Source organism: Euprymna scolopes, chromosome 15, assembly GCF_053919585.1.
Source record: "Euprymna scolopes isolate OS-2025 chromosome 15, ASM5391958v1, whole genome shotgun sequence".
In the NCBI taxonomy this organism is placed as follows: domain Eukaryota; kingdom Metazoa; phylum Mollusca; class Cephalopoda; order Sepiida; family Sepiolidae; genus Euprymna; species Euprymna scolopes.
In genome coordinates this window covers 66,158,815-66,182,090 of record NC_136496.1, presented here as the reverse complement: position 1 = coordinate 66,182,090, position 23,276 = coordinate 66,158,815, and the positions used below count along the sequence as shown (strand labels likewise).

General features: G+C 30.8%; 1 protein-coding gene across 5 annotated transcripts in view; it reads right to left on the bottom strand.

The window, feature by feature from the left end:
- The window catches only part of LOC145293853 (ADP-sugar pyrophosphatase-like), an 82,474-nt gene that overhangs the window by 5,474 nt on the left and 53,724 nt on the right, over window positions 1–23,276 (bottom strand). For all 5 annotated transcript variants that reach the window (XM_080140549.1, XM_080140547.1, XM_080140548.1 and 2 more), the window contains exons 5-9: window positions 16,868–16,975; window positions 12,378–12,473; window positions 10,563–10,618; window positions 9,056–9,105; window positions 1,867–1,920 (exon numbers count right to left, since the gene is read on the bottom strand). In XM_080140549.1, the coding sequence (XP_079996675.1) occupies window positions 1,911–1,920; window positions 9,056–9,105; window positions 10,563–10,618; window positions 12,378–12,473; window positions 16,868–16,975 (320 nt within the window). In that variant the 3' untranslated portion in view covers window positions 1,867–1,910. The remainder of the gene's footprint in view (window positions 1–1,866; window positions 1,921–9,055; window positions 9,106–10,562; window positions 10,619–12,377; window positions 12,474–16,867; window positions 16,976–23,276) is intronic.

Genomic DNA, 23,276 nt, shown 5'->3' with positions numbered 1-23,276 from the left:
TACTCTCCAGGCCTCTCACCTACTGACTACCACCTTTTTAAACATCTCAACAACTTTCTGGGTGAGAAATGCTTCAAAAACCTAAGTGATATAAAAAAAACGCCTTCAGCGACTTAATTGCCACCAGAACACAAGATTTTTCCATTACTGGCATAAATATGTTTCTTTCGTGTTGGCAAAAGTGTGTTGATTCTGATGGTGCTTATTTCGGTCAATAATATTTTGTTTGAGCTGAGATATGTTCATCTGAATTTAAAAGTTAAAAACTACAAGAATTTTCTTGCCAACCTGATATATATATATATATATATATATATATATATATATATATATATATATATATAGTACTGATTTCAAAGGTTAAAAAACAATGACTTGGGGTACCATCAGCTAGAATCGAAACCAAAACCAAAACACTTAGTGCTCCGTATGCATTCCATTTGAATTAACAGATAGATGGAATTTAAAATTAAACCACTTCAAGTTTGGAATGAATTTGTGTATGTGCAAAAGTAATAGAAATAAACATTTTGCATTTCAACTTGCTGACATATTTTCGTATGTGTTATTCATCCATCCAAACAAAGATTTTACTCGTTATAAATCATCTTTGGTGTATGACTATTATTTTCTGTTAATTTCAGTGTTATGTGACTAGTAGTTTAAAAGTTTACCTGTTAAATATTTTGATACAGACAGATACTGTCTCCCCCCCCCTCTCTCTCTATATATATATATGTATACATACTCACTCATACTTTATAACTATATCTTAATTATCTTCATTCATTCTCAGAAAATGTTATGAAGCCAGTTTTTATCTATATTTACATTTTGCATAATTCTTGCCCTTCTCCTTTTTTGATGAAAAGTATTTAACTTTGAAATGTCATGGCCTAAAGGTTTTTCTTCTTTTTCCCCTTTAATTTTTTCTTTTTGTTCTGATGATATAATAAAGTTATATATAACCTTTATTCCTCATCTTTTATTTAATATATTTAATTGCTCCTCTTAACAGTGTTAAGCCTTTTCTATCTTGATAAGATTTTGTTAAGGATATACTCTTTGATAATCTAATTGTATTATATTACATATATATATTTAGACATGTTTGATTGAACACGACAGAATTATTCCTTTTTCCGATCTTGTGGATATCTTTTCTATTTGCCGAGTGGTCTTTTAAATTTCGGTATGCGTATCATACAGAATGGCGCCCAGAAGTTGTTGGTGGTCTAACTAATGGCCTGCTGCCAATATATATATATGTATGTACACACATACAGTTAGTTTCATCCCACTAACAAAAAAGCAAAAGTAAACAGTCTACAATCATTTTTATTTTTTATTAAATTAAAAAAAATAGTCTACACTTTCTTTTTTTCATAAATGTCCTACACATGTTTTGTTGTGTGCATAGCCAAAAATAATATCACACATCCAAATATATCGATAGGAACAACGGAAATACATTTATGGTAAATAAGTTATGCATAAACATTATTTTATTATTATTTATGGGGAAAAATCATCATTTAAGATCTACTCACATAAATATTGAAATGAATACTGAAAATATATGCATATAATATATTATATGATTGTACAAACCAATGTCACAAGTGATGAAAAAAACTTTTCCAATGTTTGCACAAATATTCATATAAAATAATTGATTTTCTTTTTTTATTCAAAAAATTTCCAGTTTGAGACTTTTTTTTTCTTATTTTTAGATTCTTTCAATGTCACCGATTGAGACTTTAGTTTATATGAATATTAGTGCGAACACTAGCAAAGCATGGTTTTGTTTGCATCATTTTTTAGTACAAAAAAAAAATGAAAGGAAAAAACAGTTAAGAATCTTACCATTCAATTGAAGTAACAAGTCACACAGTTGAACTCGCTTTGTTTCAATAAATTCTTAAAAAAAAAAAAAAATAAAATAAAAATCAATCATTAAACAAACAAAATTATTGCACAATGCAACAGGTGCCATCATGCTTGGATTTATATATTATATTCCTTATATTAATTACTAGCAGGACCTGTTCCTTGGCATTGCCCAAAGAGATGTAAAAGAATGTTAAGTAAGAAAACCTACCTATCTATATTAATTATGAAACAACTTTATGTGTGTGTCTATCTATTTCTCGTATCAATGTAACTTTCATAATTACACATTGAACGTGTTTTTTTAAATTGAATATTTACTGAACTAAAATATCCAATAGCGTAAAAGAAGGCATCACAGAACAACTGTAATTCAAAAAATCACGTAAATTAATCAAGTATTTTTTTTTTAAGAAAATTAAATTTTATAACTAAGTGAGATGCATTTTTTTTTATTTTTCATGTTTTATAAATAAGGGGGAGACAATTCGGTTTGAACTAAATTGAACAATTTGAGATAAAAATCAGCCTTGTAATGGATATAATTTACTATTAAAATCGCCAAAAATCATAAGAATATGATTTTTTTTTCTAAAAAAAAAAAAAAAAAATACTCTATCAATTTACATGTTTTTTGGAAGTTGAATTCTTTGTTCCATTGCGAGTATATATATCATGAAAATATTTCTGAAATTTAGTTTTTAATAATTGTTTAATTCTAAATTAGTATCCAATTTTTTAAGAATCCTATTAAAAAAATAATTTAATTACAAAATTAAATCCACCAAAATGCATTTTGGTTTCTTTGCAAACAAGTCAGACATTTTTATCATTTCTTAATACTTGGTAAAAAAAAATGAGAAGGCATTGCCAACTTTGATATTCTGAGGAAATCTTCACATACAAAAAGTAATCTTCCTATAAATGTCAAGCTTTGGGAATTATTTAAATCCATTTTTTAATAGAGTTGAAAAAAATCAATTTAACTAAACTGAAACTCCAGGTATATCAAATACTGAAGATAAAGACAAGCTCAATGGTTAACATGTCAAGTAGAGCTTTCAAATCATAATTGAGTAGATGACAAAATTTTTAAAACTAATAAATATATGCTCCTTCTGGTCATATATTTTTGTCTGCCTGGGAAAGTTCATATTGAATAAACATATACTACACTGACCCCCACCCCATCCCAAAAAGGGAGGTAATACGTGAGAGAAGGATATCATCACAAATGCCCACCTCCCTCCATTCACAAAAAAGGGAGGAATTCATGCTTGGGCAGATAATATGACAACAATACAGATAGTAGATACACATAAATGAAGATAATCATGGAAGGATGGTATGGTGAGGAACAAACATATAATGCTCCCTCCAAAAGAGGAGGTAATACCTGGAAAGAATCTTCCTATAAAAGGAGGTAATGTCTATGCATATGGTATCATGGCGACAGAGAAGATACCTCATTACTATCCCACCCCATCGTCGTAAAAGAGAAGGTAGTCCATGAGGAGATGGTCTCATGACAACAGAACAGATACTATGTTGCCCCCTCCTTAAAAGAAGGATATAATACCAGGGAGCATTATCCCAACTCCTTAAAAAAAAAAAAAAAGGAAGAGGTAATTCCTGAGAGACCGGTCACATGACAACAAATTGATACTACACTATTCACTCCCATTGAAAGATAATACAATAAAAGATCAAACAATTATTTTTCATTCATTTAAAAAAAATGTCTAGTTATAAAGAAAAAACATTATTTTTATGATTTCTTATTCTTTTGGCTAAGATCCAGGTGTATTATTTGTACTCAGCATTCCAGCCACATTAAACGTTTTATTATTGATGAAAATATTGTGTGCGTGTGTGTGTATATATATATATATATATATATATATATATATATATATATATATATATATATATATGTTTATATATGCTTATTCAATTACATTTCACTTTTTATTTATAACAATCCTTTAATTTATGAAGCTCATTGTAATTACAGAGCATACACAAATAAATGACAAAAAGTCTATATTCCAAATTTCATGTTGTCCATCTTACCGTTTATTTCTTCCAGCATTGTTAAAATGTTCAATTCTTGACAGTACCTGCTTCGTAGTGCAGAATCATCCATATAATTATTATGCAAAGTTTTGAATCTATTTTATTTTAAAATCAAATATGGTGTAACTATCACAAAACACAATTACAACTACTTATTTGATTTTTGTAATCATGCCCATATTCCTTTTATTTTCTTTTAAAGTTGATGAGTTTTTATTCTTCTTATAAATCAAGGAAAAATAGATTAAAAACTTGACATAATAATTATATGGATGATTCTGCGATACGAAACAGGTGCTGTCAACAATTGAAAATTTTAACATGCTGAAAGAAATAAACGGTAAAATGAACAACATCTTGAAATTCTGAATATAGACTTTTTGTCATATATATATATATATATATATATATATATATATATATATACACAGGGTGGCCACAAAGTTACGCACCAAAGAATTGAATTTGAATAAATGTCACTACTATAACTTTTTTAATTAACATTGGTGCGTGACTTTGTGGCCACCCTGTATATATGTATGTATATGAAAATAAAACAATGCTAAAAGCCAATTGTATATTAGAGAGAGAGGTCCAAACAAGGAATGGTTAAAATGCTAAAGATATCTCATTTGAAGTCTTTAAAATAATGAGTGAACATCTGGCTTCCAGTCAGTAAAATGTCGAATCCCAAATAAAAACAAAAAGCTAAGAAAATTAAAAGAAAAAAGTTATTAAACGTTTTTTTTTAAAGAGATAATGGCTAACTTGATGGTCTAACAGTAAGTAAATTTACAAAAATATTTTCAACAAAAATTGCTAATAAATATTTTAGGTCAATTCATTTGAGGTTCTACAGAAAAGAAAGAAAAAAAAAAACAAAAAACAAACAAAAACATGGTGTTTATTTAGAATTAAACCTATTTAAAAAACTAAAAAAAAAAAAAAACTAAATTGCATAAAAAATCTTTATGATGTACATACCCGGTCATGAAACAAAGATATCATATTCCAAAAATCAATGATCAAGTAGTTTTAAAACTAAATTAAAATTTTCAATTTTTAGCGATTAATATAAAATTGTTAATATTACAAGATTGATCTTGCAAATTTGAATTATTATAGACATATCTGCTTTGTTTTTTTTAAGATGGTGACACTAGACAGTCCATCTTTGTTTAATCATAAAATTTGATTTTCTTAGTTAAAAATAAAACTACTTAATCAATTTACATTATTTTTTGGAATATGGCATTTTGTTCCATGACCATACATCATAGATGCTTTTTAAAGATTTTTCTGTATTTTTGTTTTGAAAATAGGTTTAATTCTAAATAAGCAGCAAAACAATAAATCAGAAATTAAATTGAAATATGCGTATAGTTAGAAATACTAATATAGTGTACTTACCAGTTGGTTCTGAAAATTCCGGATGTTTATTAATCGATTTGCCAAAATACCAAATGGTGATATAACAATGAGAACAAGAAAACAAAATAGTTTAAAATCAAGGAAATTAATTATTTTTACAGAAATACAGTCATTCATGTAATAAAAATTTTTTCCAATTATTTCTTAATCAATATAAAACAGTGGTTCTCAACCACTATACTATGGCATACTAATGATTCACAAAGAGATAATAGCTAGAAGCCATTTAATTTAATTTTGTTTAATAACGTCATTTATTTTCTTAATCATGACACCGCTCAATTCAAAATTGCAGAATTTCTAGAATCTAAATGTTTTGCACATACTAATTAGTACGTTTTTTTATGGTTTATATGAGTGATGGGACGATTACTCAAAAACATCACAACTTTTACAAAATATCGGGAATCAACATCAGAGCTGAATAATTCAAACACGATTTCAATCCCAAAATAATTCTTAAATACACATGTAAAACAAAAAAGCCAATTTCAAGCTAATCTAACTTCATGCAGCAGTATAGATTATCTTCTAAATGAATGTAATGTTGTTAGTGGTATGAACTGCAAAAGAATTCAAAAGAATGGTCATTTGTAGTTTTAAAATTCAGAATTGAACCGATTTCTGGATCGTATAACACATGTTGCAGTAGTAGTTAACAATCACCAGCCACAACTGTCCTATTGATATTCACCATTATTATTCTTTACCAAATATTGAATACATGGTATGTTGATTTATGTGAATTAAAATTATTCTTTGTTCTTTTTTTTATTATCTTGGAAAAAGGCTTTATGAGTAGAAAATATTTAATTTTTATGATAAGTGTACCATAAAAATTAAAAAAAAACAAAACAAACTTAATAGTGTGCTGCCATGCAAAAAATGTTGCGAAACCCTTGATATAAAATGCTATCAGTGACAGAAAATCTTTGGTAGAAAAAACCACATCCAAATCTAACAGCTGTATTTTATGTAATTTAATGAATTTCAACAGGGACAATTGGCAAAATGTTGTGGTATGCAAGTTCATTTGTGGAATTACTTTAAAAGAACAAGCAATTTTTGCTGTCATACTTATGCAGCAAAAAAGAGAAGTTACTTTGGTTAAAGGAATTCTTAATTAGAACTGAACAGAAAAATTCTGTTTATGTATGTACTTGTCACAGAATGAAGATGTTTTCTTATTCCAAAAATCATGTAAATTGATCAAGTAGTTTTATTTTTAACTAAGAAAATCAAAGTTATGATTAAGCAAAAAGAGACTGCCTTGCATTGCTATCTTGAAGAAAAAAAAAAAAAAAAAAAAAAAAAAAAAACTGGCCGATAACTCCACAATAATTCAAACTTTCTAGATCAGCCCTGTAATGCTACAGATTTCACATTAATCACTTTAAATTGTTTAATATGATTTTCTTTAAAAATAAAACTACCTGATCAATTTATGTGAATTTTGCAATATAAAATTTCAGTTCCATGGCAGGTACGTTCATCATAAAGATTTTTCTGTAGTTTTATTTCATTTTTTTTAGTTAGATTCAGTTCTAAATTGGAATTGGAATTTTTAATTCTAATCTCACAAACCTAGCGTTTAGTTTATTCCAGACTTTGAAATTTACAATTAACTCTTGAGACCTTCTTTGACTTTGGGCAGGAAAATAATGTGCTTTTTATTAACTATCAAAAAAACATACACTTGCCGTAATTTCTAGATGAACTGTGTCATCATAATCACAATCATCAGTCTGTTTTACATGCTGGCATGTGTTGGACAGCTTTCAGAAATTGACTTCCAAAGTTCCCTATCTCTACTCATGTCTTTATTCATCCCTCTTTCCCTCAGTCCATTTTTATCACTTCTTCCTATGTTTTCCTTGACCTTCTCTTGTGAACTGAAACTGCTACCTCAACTGCATTTACTAACTTAAGAACTCTCATCTATTCTTCCAACGTGGCCATACCATTAGAGTGTCCTGTTCTGCACACATCTCTTGATACTGTCCAGATTTAATCTTCCACTGAGATTATCAGAACTAAGCCTCTTTTTAAGACCCACATTACACATCCACTAATACATTCTCATATCATTTCTCTCCATGCAACACATGTCCACAACTCGAGTCAGATTTCAGTTTCAGGCATCATTACATTGCATATATATACTTTATAGACTCTTCTCTTGCTTGACAGTGGTAACGCTCTGCTAGTTAGTAATGACAGACTTTCCCAAAACTTACTTGACCCACTCTTAACACTTGCAATTTCACTAGCACCTGATCCACTCTGTGTTCTGTGTTCCAATGGTATTAACATCACCCCGTTTTGGTATATAAGGTGCTATGGGGGTCCCAGACTTGGAGTAAGCAACAGCAGGCAACGTTTCATACCTGCTCTCCATGCAACAAAAGATCTAAACAATTTCAATAGCTTTGACATAGGAATATGAATTCTCATCCATCACCATCACTTTACACTTCTTGCATACAGACTGATTATCATCTCCCAACCTATTAGTAAGTCTGCTGCACTTTCTTGTGCATCCAATACTTACAGGTTCAACAAAATGAGCAAGGCAACTTGGCTCCTCTTTGTTATAATAGCAAAATTTTTAAAAATCGAAATATTAATTTCAAATAAAACCAATAGTATCTACTTAATTGTCATGTTGCAGTAATGAAAATATCCAAAAACTGTGAAAAACAATAAGATAGAACATTAATTATTAAAGGAAAGTTTTTGAGATATTTGCAAGTTTTGCTTACATCAATAAATCACACATAATAGCAGGGGAGGTAATTAATTTTTGAAAAGTTTCAAAACTTAGGCTAATTTGGTAGAAATTAGTTATTTCCCTTATTTCATACATTACACATTACTAGCAAACATGGCGAAATTGTTTTTTCACTGACTTATGGAAATACTTGTTTTGCCACATAATTAAGTAAATAACATTACTATTAGTTGAAGTTGACATAAGGAAGTAATTATCATTGATTTTTAATGAAAACTCAATTTTTCTCTGTAAGATTCTGCTATTATAATGAAGAACTGGCAATTTTCCTCTTACTTAATAATTTATTTAAATTTAGATTTTATATTCTATGCCACAGTTCCATTGTCACTGTAGGTCATTAGAATCAACCACTTATTTTTATAGCAAGCAGCTTGAATATTGCAATTAACTTTTGATTAATTGTCAACAATAACAAATGCTAAATCTCATAATAAATTTTACTTGTGTGTATGCCATGCATTACACTTTTTTTTTTAAATACAAATTTTAGGAGCTTGTCCAGTAGTCAATCTAATTAAAAAAACAAAAATACTGAAAAATCGTTATGGTGTATGTACCTGTCACAGAACGAAACTGTCATATTCCAAATATCACATAAACTGATCATGTAATTTTTTTAATTAAGAAAATCAAATTGTATGAGGAAGTGAGATGAATCCGTGGAAATTTTTTTGTTCATTTTAATCAGCTTTGTAATGGATACAAAATATTAATCACTAAAAAAATTTGATTTTTCTTAATTAAAAAAAAAAAACTGATTAATTTATGTGATTTTTGAAATATGACATGTTTGTTCCTTGACAAATACATACACCATAAAGATATTTTTGTAATATGGTTGAATTCTGGATAATCAAATTTTACTTACCAAGTTTTGGTTTCGGTGAGCGGTTATAAGATTGATCTCCATCGATCTGAAAGAAAGAAACAAGAAATCCAAGGGAGATAAATCAAGTTAGCAAACTCTAAAAATACTATTTTAATGTCTGCAGTAAACTTTATTGTCATTTTGAAAAAAATAAAAAACTCACAAAATTAGAGTTATTTAATACACAGTACCTACAAGAAATTACTCAATGATGTGAGTAACCACTGGCGGGGGAGGGGGGGGGAAGAAAAAATATAAAAGAAGTGAAATTGCTATGACCCCCATCCTCTCTCATGCAGGTAGCACAAAATAAAACAGCAACTAAAGACATAACTTGGATGATATTTCAATCATAAGTAATAAAAAACACATTTTCTGATAATTTGAAAAACATCTAATTAATGAAATTAAAATCTTTGTTTAAAAAAAAAAAGCAAATTTATAAATAAGTTAACCAGGTCAATTTTTCATATTTACTTTTAGCTTCGTACAAAGCCAGAATTCACAGAGATTTTTATTTTCTGCCCTCCCCCCCCCCTCAAATCAACAGATTAGACCATTCCTATAATGACCTGGTCCTTGTCTATTTCAGTGTAATGCTAATTCTAGAAGGTCCACCATCCCAGGCCTTGCTTTCTTTCTGAGAAAGTGTTAGTTTATTGCTAATCGCCTGAGGTGCCCTTACTGAGGAATGCCAGCAAGCCTGCCCAAACACTTTTTGTGGGTCAGAGTGCCCCTCCTCAGGGGCATTGACTTCTCAATCCCACTTTCCGAATTGGTGTCACAGTTCTTGTAGTGGGAGAAAACTAAATACTATCCCCCCCCCCATCATGCATCGAGTATTGTTGTCACATCTGGGCTGGTGCATCAATCACCCAGCAGTCTTAGACAGGGTACAAAAAAGAGGCTTTAATCTAATAGGTTCCATACTGTCTACTAAGCTCCAGTCCTGTCCCATCACTACAATGTTGCTCTGACACACTTACTGCACCTGTGCCCTTTCAGTGGAAATACCTCCAGCAATCCAACTAGCATCGAAATCCGACCTTTTTCACTGTAAAAGTACACAGATGGCGGAAAACTTTACTCTATTAGCTTTTTTTCTAGGACTGTTTTCCTTTGGAATTTCCTCCCTGCTTCCCTGATTGTATCAACATGAAGAAACTCAAATGTAATGTGAACAAACATTTTGTTACACAACTCTCCACTTAAGGTGTTCCTATAAATCTGGACTCTAAGTCATAGTAATCCTGTAAGTTTGTTTCGTGTGAATAGTAATAATAATAATTAAAAAAAATCTACTTTTTCTCGATACATCCCAGAATCTTGTTAAAAAATGGAGAACTCACTGCCCCAATTATTTATTCTAAATGTAACTCCTTTTAAATGTTGAACACAAATTGTTAGGAGATGAGGACCGATAAGAAGTTGCGGTTGAGGGTTCTGTCCATGCAAAATATAGAAGATAAATAAATGAAGGATGGAAGAGTGAGTTCATCTTACCTCAACAGTTACGAGTGTCACAACATTATTACTGGCTCCAGGATCGAGGCCGACAGCTGTCAAAAGAAAGAGCGTTGATAATGTAAAAGCATAAATGGCTAAAATGAACCTTATTATTAAGTAGGAAACATTTCTTTGATAATCGTAAACTAAAACTCAGCAATATATGAACAAAAAAGAAAATGTCAATATTTGTCCAAGAGAACGGTTATCCATGGCCCATGCCCTCTAAAATGTTTCTTTAATTACAAAAACAATACAGAAAGAAAAAATAATATACATACGCAAATGTGCACAAATAATTAAGTACAGTAGAACCCTGGGATACGGTGGCTCTAGGATATGTTTTTTCAGGCTATGATGTGGAATACAATATTTGCCCCGCCTTACGGTGTTATTTATAATGTTATTTGATTATATACAATAGATACGCTATTGTATTTTGTTACTAATTTTTAATGTCGTATCCCGGGGTTCTACTGTAATTATAATTACACCTAAGTGAAATAAATAATAATAATAATAATAATTAGTAGTAGTACTGATTAATGCTGTAGAAATAATTAACAATAACAAACATAAATGTTGACCAACATTTCAGAAATAATTTAATAACCAAAAGATTCACAGCAAGAACTTATCTTCTAACACAACTGCAACAAACTTTCCTTTTTCTGTGTGTGTAGCATCAAAAGGAAGTTCCATAAACAGAGTTTTTTTCAAGAACTTTCTATATGTGGAACACATCACCATGAGGTTGTTTCCTTGCAGAGTGCAATATAAAATTCAAATTTCGTTCATTTCATTCATCATTTTTAATCTCCACATAATATTCTTCATTATTCAACTGACAATCCATTCATCTCATTAACTCCTTTATCCTCAAGTTCCTTTTAACCTTGATATTAGTAAAAAACAAAAAAAAAACAAAACAACAAAAACAAACAAGAAAATACCTTAGTAAGTAACATTGAAATTCAGTTATTGGTGAAACTACACAAGGTCTATTAAAAGTGCAACAGGTTATAATAATAAACAAAATTTTAACTCACACTTCTTTTGTGTATTTACTAAAATATCTGTCATTTCTTCTGATTTTCAAGTGGAAAAATGCTGCTTGTGCAAATTAGTCATGTTTTAAACTCATGCATTTCAGGTGAAAACATTATTACATACCTTATGCGTCATGCAGAAATCAGTATAGATTCCAAAAATTATGAAAAATCATCCAATAGAAAACGTGCTACATGTATTTTTAACAAAAAAATCAACAACATTTTGTGCTTAAAAATCGTGGAATGACAATTATTTAGTCAAAATGATTGATTGCAGTTATCTCCCCTGGATCTTCAGAACTCTTCAACATTATTAAAATATATTGATAAAACTCAAATCGATAAGCTCAATAAATTTTATTTTTACTTATAATTACAAGGGTTGTTTCAAAACTAAAGTCTCCTAGTTTTTTTAACTAAAAAAATTAAGACCTACGAAGACAGGAGTGGTACCATTAAAACTAGTCTCAAACCGTCAATATCTGCAACAGAGAAATAAAAATTTCAGGTTATGAATGTGTAAATTCAGTTATCATAATACAATTTGCAATCTTCTCTGATCGAATTGAGTGGAATAAAACAAATACGATGCATTAATTTTGGAACATCCTTCATATTTTTCTACTAGACATTTTTTTGTAATTTATACTAATTTCGACATATGTAAATAATGTTTTCACCTGAAATGCGCTTGTTTAAAATATCACTAATCTGCAAAAGCATCGAAAAAATTATCAAAAAGTCTCTTTTGTTTCCTTACCTGGAGATTTGTGTTTTAAAATTCCGGTATATCCAGTTTCTTCCTTCAGTTCACGTAGTGCAGCTTCAGATGGGGATTCAGATACATCAACTAAACCTTTAAGAAAATATAAATATAAAAATAAACAGCGTTTGATACAAAGAAATAATAAAAGGAATTAATGCGCTTATTTAAAATTAAATGTATTTTAAAGTAATTTTTTTTATATAAAGAAAATCAAACTTTATGGGTTTTAGTGATTACTGTGAATTCGTTAGCATTACAAGGTTGATCTTGCCAGTTTGAATTATTGTGGACTTATCTGCCCTTGTTTTATTTTTTGAGATGGCGACATGAGACTTGTGCTTACTCAGGAAATTTTATTCCATGACGGGTATGTGCATCATAAATATTTTTCTGCAATTTATTGTACTAAAAATATGTTTATAATAAATAAGCACAGAAATTTAAAAAAATTTCGGGCCAAATTAAATTAAAATTTAACATTCACTAAAAAATATTAAAATAAGAATTTTTTTTAAAAATCTGTAAATTTGATATTTATAATTCAAAGAATTTTTCATAAAAACTTTGAACTCAGCACATAGATTCCATAGTCTTGAAATAGGTAACTATTAGGCCAATCATAAATTTTTTAAACTATTAGCCCAACCAGTTTAGTGGCTCAGTATTTATAAAAAAAAAGATATTTTTATTTTTCGAGGAAATAATTTTCTTTTAATTATTGCACCAAAAAATTTATTTTAACCCAGAAATATTTTAAAGATTCTTAAATAATATTGAAATGTTCATTTTTTTCTTATTGAGAAAGTGATCTGTTCTTTATTAATTAAACTGAAAAACCGGAATAGATATGAAAACTAAGAAAAAGTAATTCTTTTATGCTTGAACTCCGAATTCCGCCATTACTATAAGGAAGGGAGTGAGTGATTATTTTATTTTTATGAGGTTGAAAATAAATAATTTTGGTGTTGAAAAGCGATTTCCAAAGAAGGGCATGATGTAGAAAAGTTACCTGAGAGTATAAAATTAATAAGGAGAGCAAATGATTGCTATCCTCTTATTGGAAGATATATTTGGGAGAAGCAGATATTTCAGAATAAATGTAATATGTGTAAGATTTGCATCGGAAGTGATAGGATATTTCCTAAAGTGACTGAAGTTTAATGTGAAAAATCAACATGATTTTATTATCTAGATTATAATTTTTTTTTACAAGATATGAAAGTGAGAAGAATGCATATAGGGTTTTATTCAAAATTTTATCTGGACACCAGCATATGTAATTAATCTCTCAAGTTGTTCAGAAATTACAGCAAATGATTTTATCAGAAACTTTTATGCTATAAAAGTAAGACCTTCTTGCATTATTTTGCTGCTTCTTTTTTTTTTTTTTTTTTTAAATTGTTGGTTTCATAGAGCTAACTTGTTCCTTTAACCACAAAAAAAAAAAAAAAAAAAAAAAAATGGTAAAATTTTTTAAATGGTTACATCTGCTAGGACATTATGGAGAAGCCCTTGGGAATGGAACAAGGTTTGAACAGTCGAAGTGATAATAATCATCAATCCTCATCTCAAAAACATCATCTTTAATCATTACTAAAGTTATCATATTTATTTATTATTATCTTTTTATTTTTTATTATCTAAATATTAATTTACTTGTCTGTACATCAAGTTTTACAAAAAAGATATATTATTATTGCAAACATTAATTAATGAGAAACGAATTACCTCCCTTTACAGCCACTCTGTATCAGTTAAAAATCATTAAAAAGTTTCCTCTCCAAATCCCCCCTCCCCCAAAAAACATGACAGTCTGTTTACAGTTTCAAATTGGGTATTTTATTTTATAATTAAAAAAAGTCATGTTGAGAGGAGACTAAACTTTTTCTTGATTATAGTCTCTTTTTAAAATTAAAAAAAAATGTGAAAGTAAACTGACATCAGTTCTTTCATAATTTATATAAAAAATATTCAGAAAAAACAAAACAATGTATGTGTGTTGAATTTTCATTGAAAAAAATCTAAATTTTTTAAATCAATTCTTTTTAGCTTTAAAAAATTAAAGAATTTGCTGAAAAATTGTTTTAAATTTAGCGTCATTTGTTTTATTTTATTTTTTATTCATTTTTTTATTTATGATGAATTTTAAAAATATTCAACTACTGTAAAATTTCCATGAGTTCTGCTAGTTATTATGAATATTATTATTCATGTAATGTAGTTATTCATGATACTATTAATTTTCTGTTCATATATTCTTTTCAATTTCTCATTTGTAGTAAAAAAAAATCTGTTCTACACTTCCTTTGATGGATTGTCAACTATGTTGTGCTTCCAAGTAATAATTTCCAGGTTAAATTCAACACACTGCTGTCAAAATTCACTACTCAAAATTTGACACACTGCTGTCAAAAACCCACTACTCCAAAGCTCAACGCCCTGCTGTCAAAACTTAACTCCAAAACATGATGCACTGCTGACAAAACTTGCGACTCCAACATCCAAATCCGAAATTGATCTAATTTCTATAAAATCAGGCTTTTTATTTCAAACCAGAAGCATCTTATTTACATATTAGGTGACAATATCGCAAGCATATAAAGAGAAAAGATGGCCATTTTGTTTTCTTTGTTCTTCATTCTTTTTTTTTTGCATAGGATCCTACAGGCCGTACAAAAATAGGTTTGTACCAATTTTTAAGGCGTTTAATCACACAATAGTAACTTATTTTGCTCTTGTTTACAATTCAGATCAAATCATCTATTCATCAATTGCCCTTGATCCAAATACCTAGTGTTATTTAAATATATTGAAATCATCTGCTTTTGATGTTGATACTGGTTAGAATGAATGCACGCACGTTTAAAAATTAAAAAAAAATCTTTATAAAAAGCAATGTGTATTGCTAAGCAGTTGTGAGATTTCCTGCGAACTATCTTGAATCTTATGGCAAGTAATGAACGCTGCCTAAAAATAAAATTGTAAATATTTTCAGCATTTTTCCTTTTGATTATTTTTACTTATTTCGTATCATTTTGTGACAAAGATCAGAAAACTGCTAGAAATATCGAAAAAAAATCTAATAAATTAAAAAAAAAAATCATTGTTTTTATGCTTTTTACACCAGCTATAACACTGAAAATATTTCTCTAGAAGCATACATGGAATAACATATAAATTTACATTATATGTAACGTTTGATTACTTTTAAAATAGACCCAAATGTTTAATGTAGAGACGATTGCTAAGAAAAATAAAACAGACACAAACTTGGTGAAATAAAAAGTCATTTATTTTCTTTGTTTCCCCACATAGGTCGCTGATACGTACTTACAACACGTCAAGTGTATTCTTTTTCTTTCTCTTTGTCATCAGTTAACAATCATGTTTTAGCTACAACTAGCTGAGGTGTTGCTGTAATTCTCTTTAGAACTCACAGGTTGGCTGGCTCGCTTTCAAACGGGTAGTAGAAGAAACTTGTTCGCTTGTCGAATGTATCTTTCAAATCGTCATTTTAAACTTTGTACCTATATATGCATTTCCTTTCGTATTGTAATGCTTGAGTTACGCCTTAAAACACTGATGCAAGATTAACTCGGCACATGAATTGACAATATCTGTACGTGTCCTAGCTTGGTTATTTAATGACGGATCCAGCGACTATATATATATATATATATATATATATATATATATATAACAACTAAATGGCAAAGTCTATATTCTAAATTTAAGATATTGACCATCTTACTGTTTATTCCTTTAGTTGAAATGCACAATTCATGCCGGTTTCGTAACACACACACATATATATATATATATGCACACATATTTCATATAATCACATACAATGTTGGTTGACACTGATCCTCTATTTCACTCCAAACAAGGCATATTGTCACTTTGAACGTAAGGAGCTACTATTTAGGATCATGTCTAACAGGGGACTGTGGGGAGTTGAGCAACAAGATGTCTGTTAACATTACAGTTAAACTTCTGCAGGTTAGTACAATCAGAGAAATAGGAAACAGGAAGTGAATTCCAAAGTTTAGCAGTTCAAGGGAAGAAAATATTAGAGTAGAAGGCTTTCTGACATCTATGGACATCAACAGTGAAAGGGTGGGATTCTGGTGCTTGTCGGTTTAGTTGGGAGTATGCATGTCAAGGGGGGGGGCACTGCTATGAATTCATTAGAGCACATTCTATTAAAGTACTCATAACACAGCTCCAGGGATGCAACATTGTGGCGATGGAACAGAGGTGTGAGCTTGTCCGACTATGCAGGATTTATTACATTGGAGACTCTTTTTTGGACTGTTTAAAAGTGAGAGACTGATGGTAGATGCATCAGCCCAGATGTGACAACAATACTTCATGGGTGAATGGTGGCTTTGTAAAGAAATAGGATGATCTCTGGTGTGAGTAATTTTCTTGTTGCTTTTCAATCACGGTGTAAATGTAATAATTTTAAAAAGGTTATTTACCAGCCGGAAATTCAATGGTGTATGCCTGGAGTGGAGGTCGATATTGTCGGACGAGAATGATGCAATCAAACTTTAACGTACATTTCAAGATAGCAATAACAGCAACAGCTACAAAAAAAATAAAAATAAAATAAGAAAAGCGAAACAAATATTTTAAGACAAAGAATTTTATTTACCATTTTATTAATATAGAAATTCTGGTACTTGTAAAGTTTAATGAATACATTCAAAAATGAAAATATCGAAAAAAGGTTATATTGTACGTATCCGTTTTGGACTGAAGATCTCTGAAAAAAAATTTCATTTAATTTGATCGAGTAGTTTTCTTTTTCTTTTTTTTTTACAGCGGAAAAACACGTTCTTATGAGAGCGCGTTGAAGTCAGCCATTACGAAATTTGTTGAACACTCCATGGGAGATACCTTCATGTAAAACACCGATACTCCCTCCCCATCTTTTCTTCCTAAAAATCGAACCTTTTGCTCGGTATCATAACAAATTGTTTTTCGCTGTAAAAATAAACAAAAAACAAACTACTTGATGAAATTAAGTGAAATTTTTTTTTCAGAGAACTTCGTTCCATAACAGATGCGTACAATATAACCTTTTTTTGATATTTTCATTTTTGAATGCCTTGATTAAACTTTACAAGTACCAAAATTCTTTTTGAAAACAAAACAAACAAACAAACAAACAAAAAAAACCTAAAGAAGACTAATTTAGCAGCTCAAGGATTTAGACAAAATTTACACCTTTGATGCTTGTGTAGAATTGTGTAATTTGAAACAAATGCATTTCACATAAATGTAACGCTGTTGCAGTATCAAATTATTTTTGGTTACAGACTAAGGGTTAGATGGAGTGTTTGACACGAGGTTTAAAAGAGTCCAGATTTCGAGAAATGATAGAATGTGTTTTATTGTGATATTGTAAAAAAAAAAAGTAATTTCTCAACAAAATAAAGTGAACATTTGACGCCATGGGGTCTGGGTTGACATATCTAAAGATGTCACAGTAAACCATGTGACTTGTATCAAGTCAGAGACTCACCTCACAGGAAGGTTTGCTATGATAATAAAATTTGTTTAGAATAAAAGATTGAGAGAGAGAGAGAGAGAGAAAGGATTTTGGAGGAAAGAAAGGAAAAGGAAAAGAGAATTAAAGAAAAATATGGATTAAGAGAAAGAGAATATAGAGAGAGAAATGATTACAACTCTCATAAAACTATTGGTTTGGCAGACAGAGAGAACTTGTCCACTAGTCGTTGGAATGTATGCATCGCTTTTGGGCTAAGTGGAAAAGCTCTTTCTTCCATCCTCCTACCGAAAAGTTGTCTGAACAGATCTAAGTTAAAAAAAAATCCTTCATCTTGGAACTGTTAAGAACCCAAAGAATTTTATTTTCCTTGCACGGTTATATCTGGAAATATCTTATGCATAATTATTTTCATTTATAAGAAATTGATCTCTGAGTTATCATTGATTATTGAGTTACTTTGATTTGAAAACACAATTGTTTACAGTGCCAACATCATAACCAGTCCAGACTGCATGAATAGAAGTGATATACCAATTATTCATCAGACTACCTATGAGAAGAACTCAATCACAGTGTCTGACGACGAACAGCCAAACAACTAGTTAAAGGTATTGCCACGCAGATTTAGAGTCGTATACATTTTGTGTGCTCTGAGTATCAGAGCAGTAATTCCAGTAACAAATGTCAGGTTACATTTTGAAGGATCCATCACTAGATAAGGAGAAAAGTGTAGTTACAGGGACTTAGGATTAGCCCTTGCGTTTAGGGACTGGACACAGCCTGGTTACACTAATTGGTTCCGTGAAGCAGGATTGTGCGATAACACTCCTCGACCTCATTACATAAAAACATTACATACTTACATGTTGAAATTAGTATGAATTCAAAAAATTAGGAAAAAATGATTCAGTAGAAAAAGAAGTACAAGTAAAAATAGAATTTATCGAAATGTTGATTTTTATTGTAGATGTTAAAGTATTAAAGTTGGAGCATTCTTAAAATCTCATTATTTATGAGAAACTGACTTATCTGCCTTGCTTTCCTTGAAATCCGAAAAATTGAAAAAAAAAAAAAAAAAAAAAAAAATCTTTGACTACTAAGTCTCTATGATTTTCCCGAAAAATAGATCTACCACATCTCCTACTGGATCATTTTTTGTAATTTATATCAATTTCAACATGACATGTAAACTATGTAATAATGTTTTCACTTGAAATGCATTTGTTTCAAAATCCACAATTTTGAACAAGTACCAAAGTTTGTGTTTATTTTTATCAATCTTGCAAGATTTTTCAAGAATAAAAACAACTTTTTTTTCTCAAATTCTAAAAAAAGAAATATATAGTCAAAAAACAATTTCTAATGATAGTACATTTGTTATCGGATATTATTAACAAGTCCTTTGCAAAAAATGTTATCAGTAGTAATTTATGATCCCAAATGCTTGCCCCCCAGTCATGGCACTGAGTGACATAAATGTCATATTGCCTTTTCAAAACCTGTTTTCAATCTATAATGTTGGAGTTGTCCAGATGTGCCATATTTTCCTTCAGGAAGGAAAGCATAAGCATCAATATATAACCATTCGCCTACAATTATGGTGGATATTTTAAACAGTAAAAAGTAGTCACAGCGTCAGACTAAAACGAAATTAAAATTCAAAAATTATTACTGATGTCCTAGAGTTATTTCCCTTACATTCTACTAACTTACCTCCCTTTATAATTTTTCATCACTTTCGTTAGAAATTATTATATTTTAAAAAATGTATATCATTATTGCACTAACAAAGAAAATCGTTCTTGTAAAATTGTTAGTCTTGGTCAGCAGGGATCCAGGATGAAATGGAAAAACATTGAAAGGAAGAGAATCACCTGGTCAGAGTGATAGTGAGCAGATTTTAATGAGGTTTGCTTTCTGATTGAACATTAAAGGCCTTTGATAAGGTATGGCATGAAGGTCTACTTCACAAGATCTCCAGCTATGGTATAGCTGGAAATGTCTTCTCAATTATAAAATTATTTCTCTCTGATAGGTTCATAAGAGTAGTCGTTGACGGGCAGAAATCAGAAGCTCTCGGTATTAACGCTGGGGTCCCTCAGGGGTTCATCCTGGGCCCAACTCTCTACCTAATCTACATCAATGATCTTTCAAATCATATCCTTACATCATTCGTAGACAGTTATGCTGACAACACTACCATCTATGGCAACACATTAAAGACTGTAAACGACCAAGTTCTCTCTGATTCTCTCTCCTCTGATCTTGAACGCGTGGTACAATGGGGAAAGATGTGGCTGGTTACTTTTAATGCATCTAAAACCAAGCTTCTTTCCTTACATCATCAACATTCTGATGCCCATCTGGCATCAATTGAAATGAATGGCTCTCGTCTTGAGGAGGCTTCATATTTTGATAAGCTTCTGGGCCTGACCTTTACTCCCAATCTGAAATGGAACACGTATATCAAATCTGTTGCCAAGGTCACTGTGAAAATGGTAGGATCCTTCTATCGCTCCAGTAGATATCTCACTCCTGATGCAATTCTCTACCTATATAAAAGCCAAGTATGGCAAATGATGGAATACTGTTGCCACATCTGGGCTGGAGCTGCTAGAAGTTTTTATCCTACCTTGACAGAGTTCAAAATAGACTTTGTAGCTTAGTGGGGGATGCCCTTTTCTCTTCCCTGCAACCTCTTTCCCACAGAAGAGACGTTGCGAGCCTATCTCTGCTTTATTGTTATTTCCATGGCAAGTGCTCGTCTGAGCTTCAATCTATGGTCCCCCCCTCGACAAACTTTCACGAAAAACACTCGTCTAGCTAGAACCACCACCAATAGTTTCCCACACTCTTTATCTGTGCCTAGACCTAAACGTAGATTCCATGAGCAGAGCTTCTTTCTTGGAACTGCACGTCTGTGGAACTCTCTTCCGTTGGCCAGCTTCCCAGGTGACTAAAATCTGATTGTCTTCAAGTCCAATGTAAACAAGTTTTTGATGAACCGTACCCCTATGTACCTATTTACTATGCCTCCCCACAGGACAGAGTTAGACACCAGGGTCGTTTTTTAACGTGGAGAAAAGGTACAAAAATAAAAAGTGTCTCAGTCGTGAAGGATTTCTCCTCCACCGAAAGAGAACCGTACCCCTATGTAATCCAACTTACAAAAAATCCCAATACCTATGTTAAAAACGCTATAATCACATTGACTAATGTATACTCATTAACCCTTATCTTCGAGTGGCCTCCAGGCCTTGATAAGTGGTGATTCTTTTGTAAAAAACAAAAAAAAACCTGCACATATGGGGTAAGAGTGAAAACCCTAATTGTAAATTATGTGCAAAGAAAGGATCTTTAAAGCACATCCCAAGTAACTGTACCAAAGCTTTAAGTGATGGTTGATACCATTGATGACACAAGCAAATTCCAGAAGCAATAGCCAACTAGGTATTTTTTTTTTTTTTTTTTTGCAATGTCGGTACACGTACCAAATACGAGACGATCTGGTGCATCTAGAGTGGAGGTTGCTCTCTGTGCTGATATGATGCGAAACCCAAAATTGGCAATGCGAGAAGTGCATCACTGAAAATCTTCCTTGAAGCATTCACAAGAATGCATTTTACGATTATTTTTAAAAAACTTATATAATTATTGTAATAAAAAACTTATTCATATAATTATTGTAATAAAAAACTTATATAATTATTGAAATAAAAAATCTCGGAGATTATGTTTATCATATTCATTAAAAAGTTAGATGAAACTATTTTTACTTGCATGCGCATAAGGGCAAAGTTAGACACAAGGTCGGTTTTTAATATAAGAAAAATCAAACTCCTCCAAAAAATAGCACTGTGGATTGGGACAAAAACAAAAATTGCCTTTATATAGAAGGATTTCTTCTTTTTCTGACCGAGGATAGGAAAGAGGAGGCATTGATCAGAACAAATATTTGGTTCCCAGCCAAGAAAATGACTTTAAAATCTTTATTATAAAAAAAATTCCTCCGTTGAATAAATTATTTTGTAAAAATTAAAAAATAAAATTTATCATCAGTGTATTCCACTTTACTTGAAGATTTATTTATGAAAACCGGATTCTTTTTTATTATGGATGGGTACTGCGATCAGTTTGTAGGCTAGGCTTGCTGTTGAATAGTTGCTTTCATTAGTAAAATAGAGAACACAGAGAAAAAATGTAGAATTGCTGAATGTTTGAGGGTTTTTGAGCAACAAAAAAAGAAATAAAAATACACATCAGTTTTAGTATTTAGAATTATTTTGCAGATGTCCAGGAGCACATTCTATTACAAGTACTTGTAAAACAAGTACAGGGATGCGACATTGGACAGAGATTGGAGCTTGTCAAACAATGCAGAACCTATTAAATTTTAGACTCTTTTTTTAAGATCCTGTCTAAGAATGAGAGACTAGTGGTAAATGTACCAGTCCACACGTAGCAACAATGCTCCATGCATATAGAGGAATTGTGGCTTTGTAAAGATGTAGGATGCTCTCTGGTGTAATTTTCTAGCACAGTAGAGGAAGCACATCTTTGCAGCAACCTCAATGTTCATGTTTGCCTGTAAATGTTAGGCAGTTTTGAAGAGATTGAAAGAAGGGATATTAGGTAGGGTGTTATTTGTCATGGCAATCGGTGGTTGAAGAAAAAACAAATGATGATGAAATGCAATTCTTGTTGGGGATATTGATAACATCAAAGCAAAAACTTGGTATTGGTAGCACTATAGATCTCTTATATGGTTTGTGTCCCAGGTCGTTTTGCCATGTACAGTGTATCATCTCTTGCATTAATTCTGTAAGCCATCTCAATATCCCAAGCACTATGGGGCATTGTAAATTTATTTAGTTAAATAAAAATAATTACAATCTCTATCTGATTTAGGCATTATGCTGTTTGATTTTGGAGGATAAAGGGGAGATACTTCAGTGCCATTCTTTTTGACAATGGAGTATTGTTAATGAGGGTTGCAAATTTAGAAGGCATAAGAATTCTGAAGAAGAATTTAGAAGGCATAAAAATTCTGACTCGCACAATTCCCAAATATCCGACGTCATATTTGAAAGTCTTCCAATATTCAGACTATCTGTTGATTCTTTGAAGATTAAAACATCCCACTCTAACTGTTAGTGTTCTTACGCATCTGACTGATCCATTAAAGAATATCCTGACTCGATAACCCCCGATCTTTCTCCAACCCATCTTTCATAGAGGAAGAGAGAAAGAAGCTGTCCCAAACACAAAACAGTTAGAAAAATAAGAGAAAGATTTTATCAGCATATCTGTTACATCACACAGGAGACTTTCTGCCTATGATGCGACATCCTGAACACTTTGCCCTACTTTTA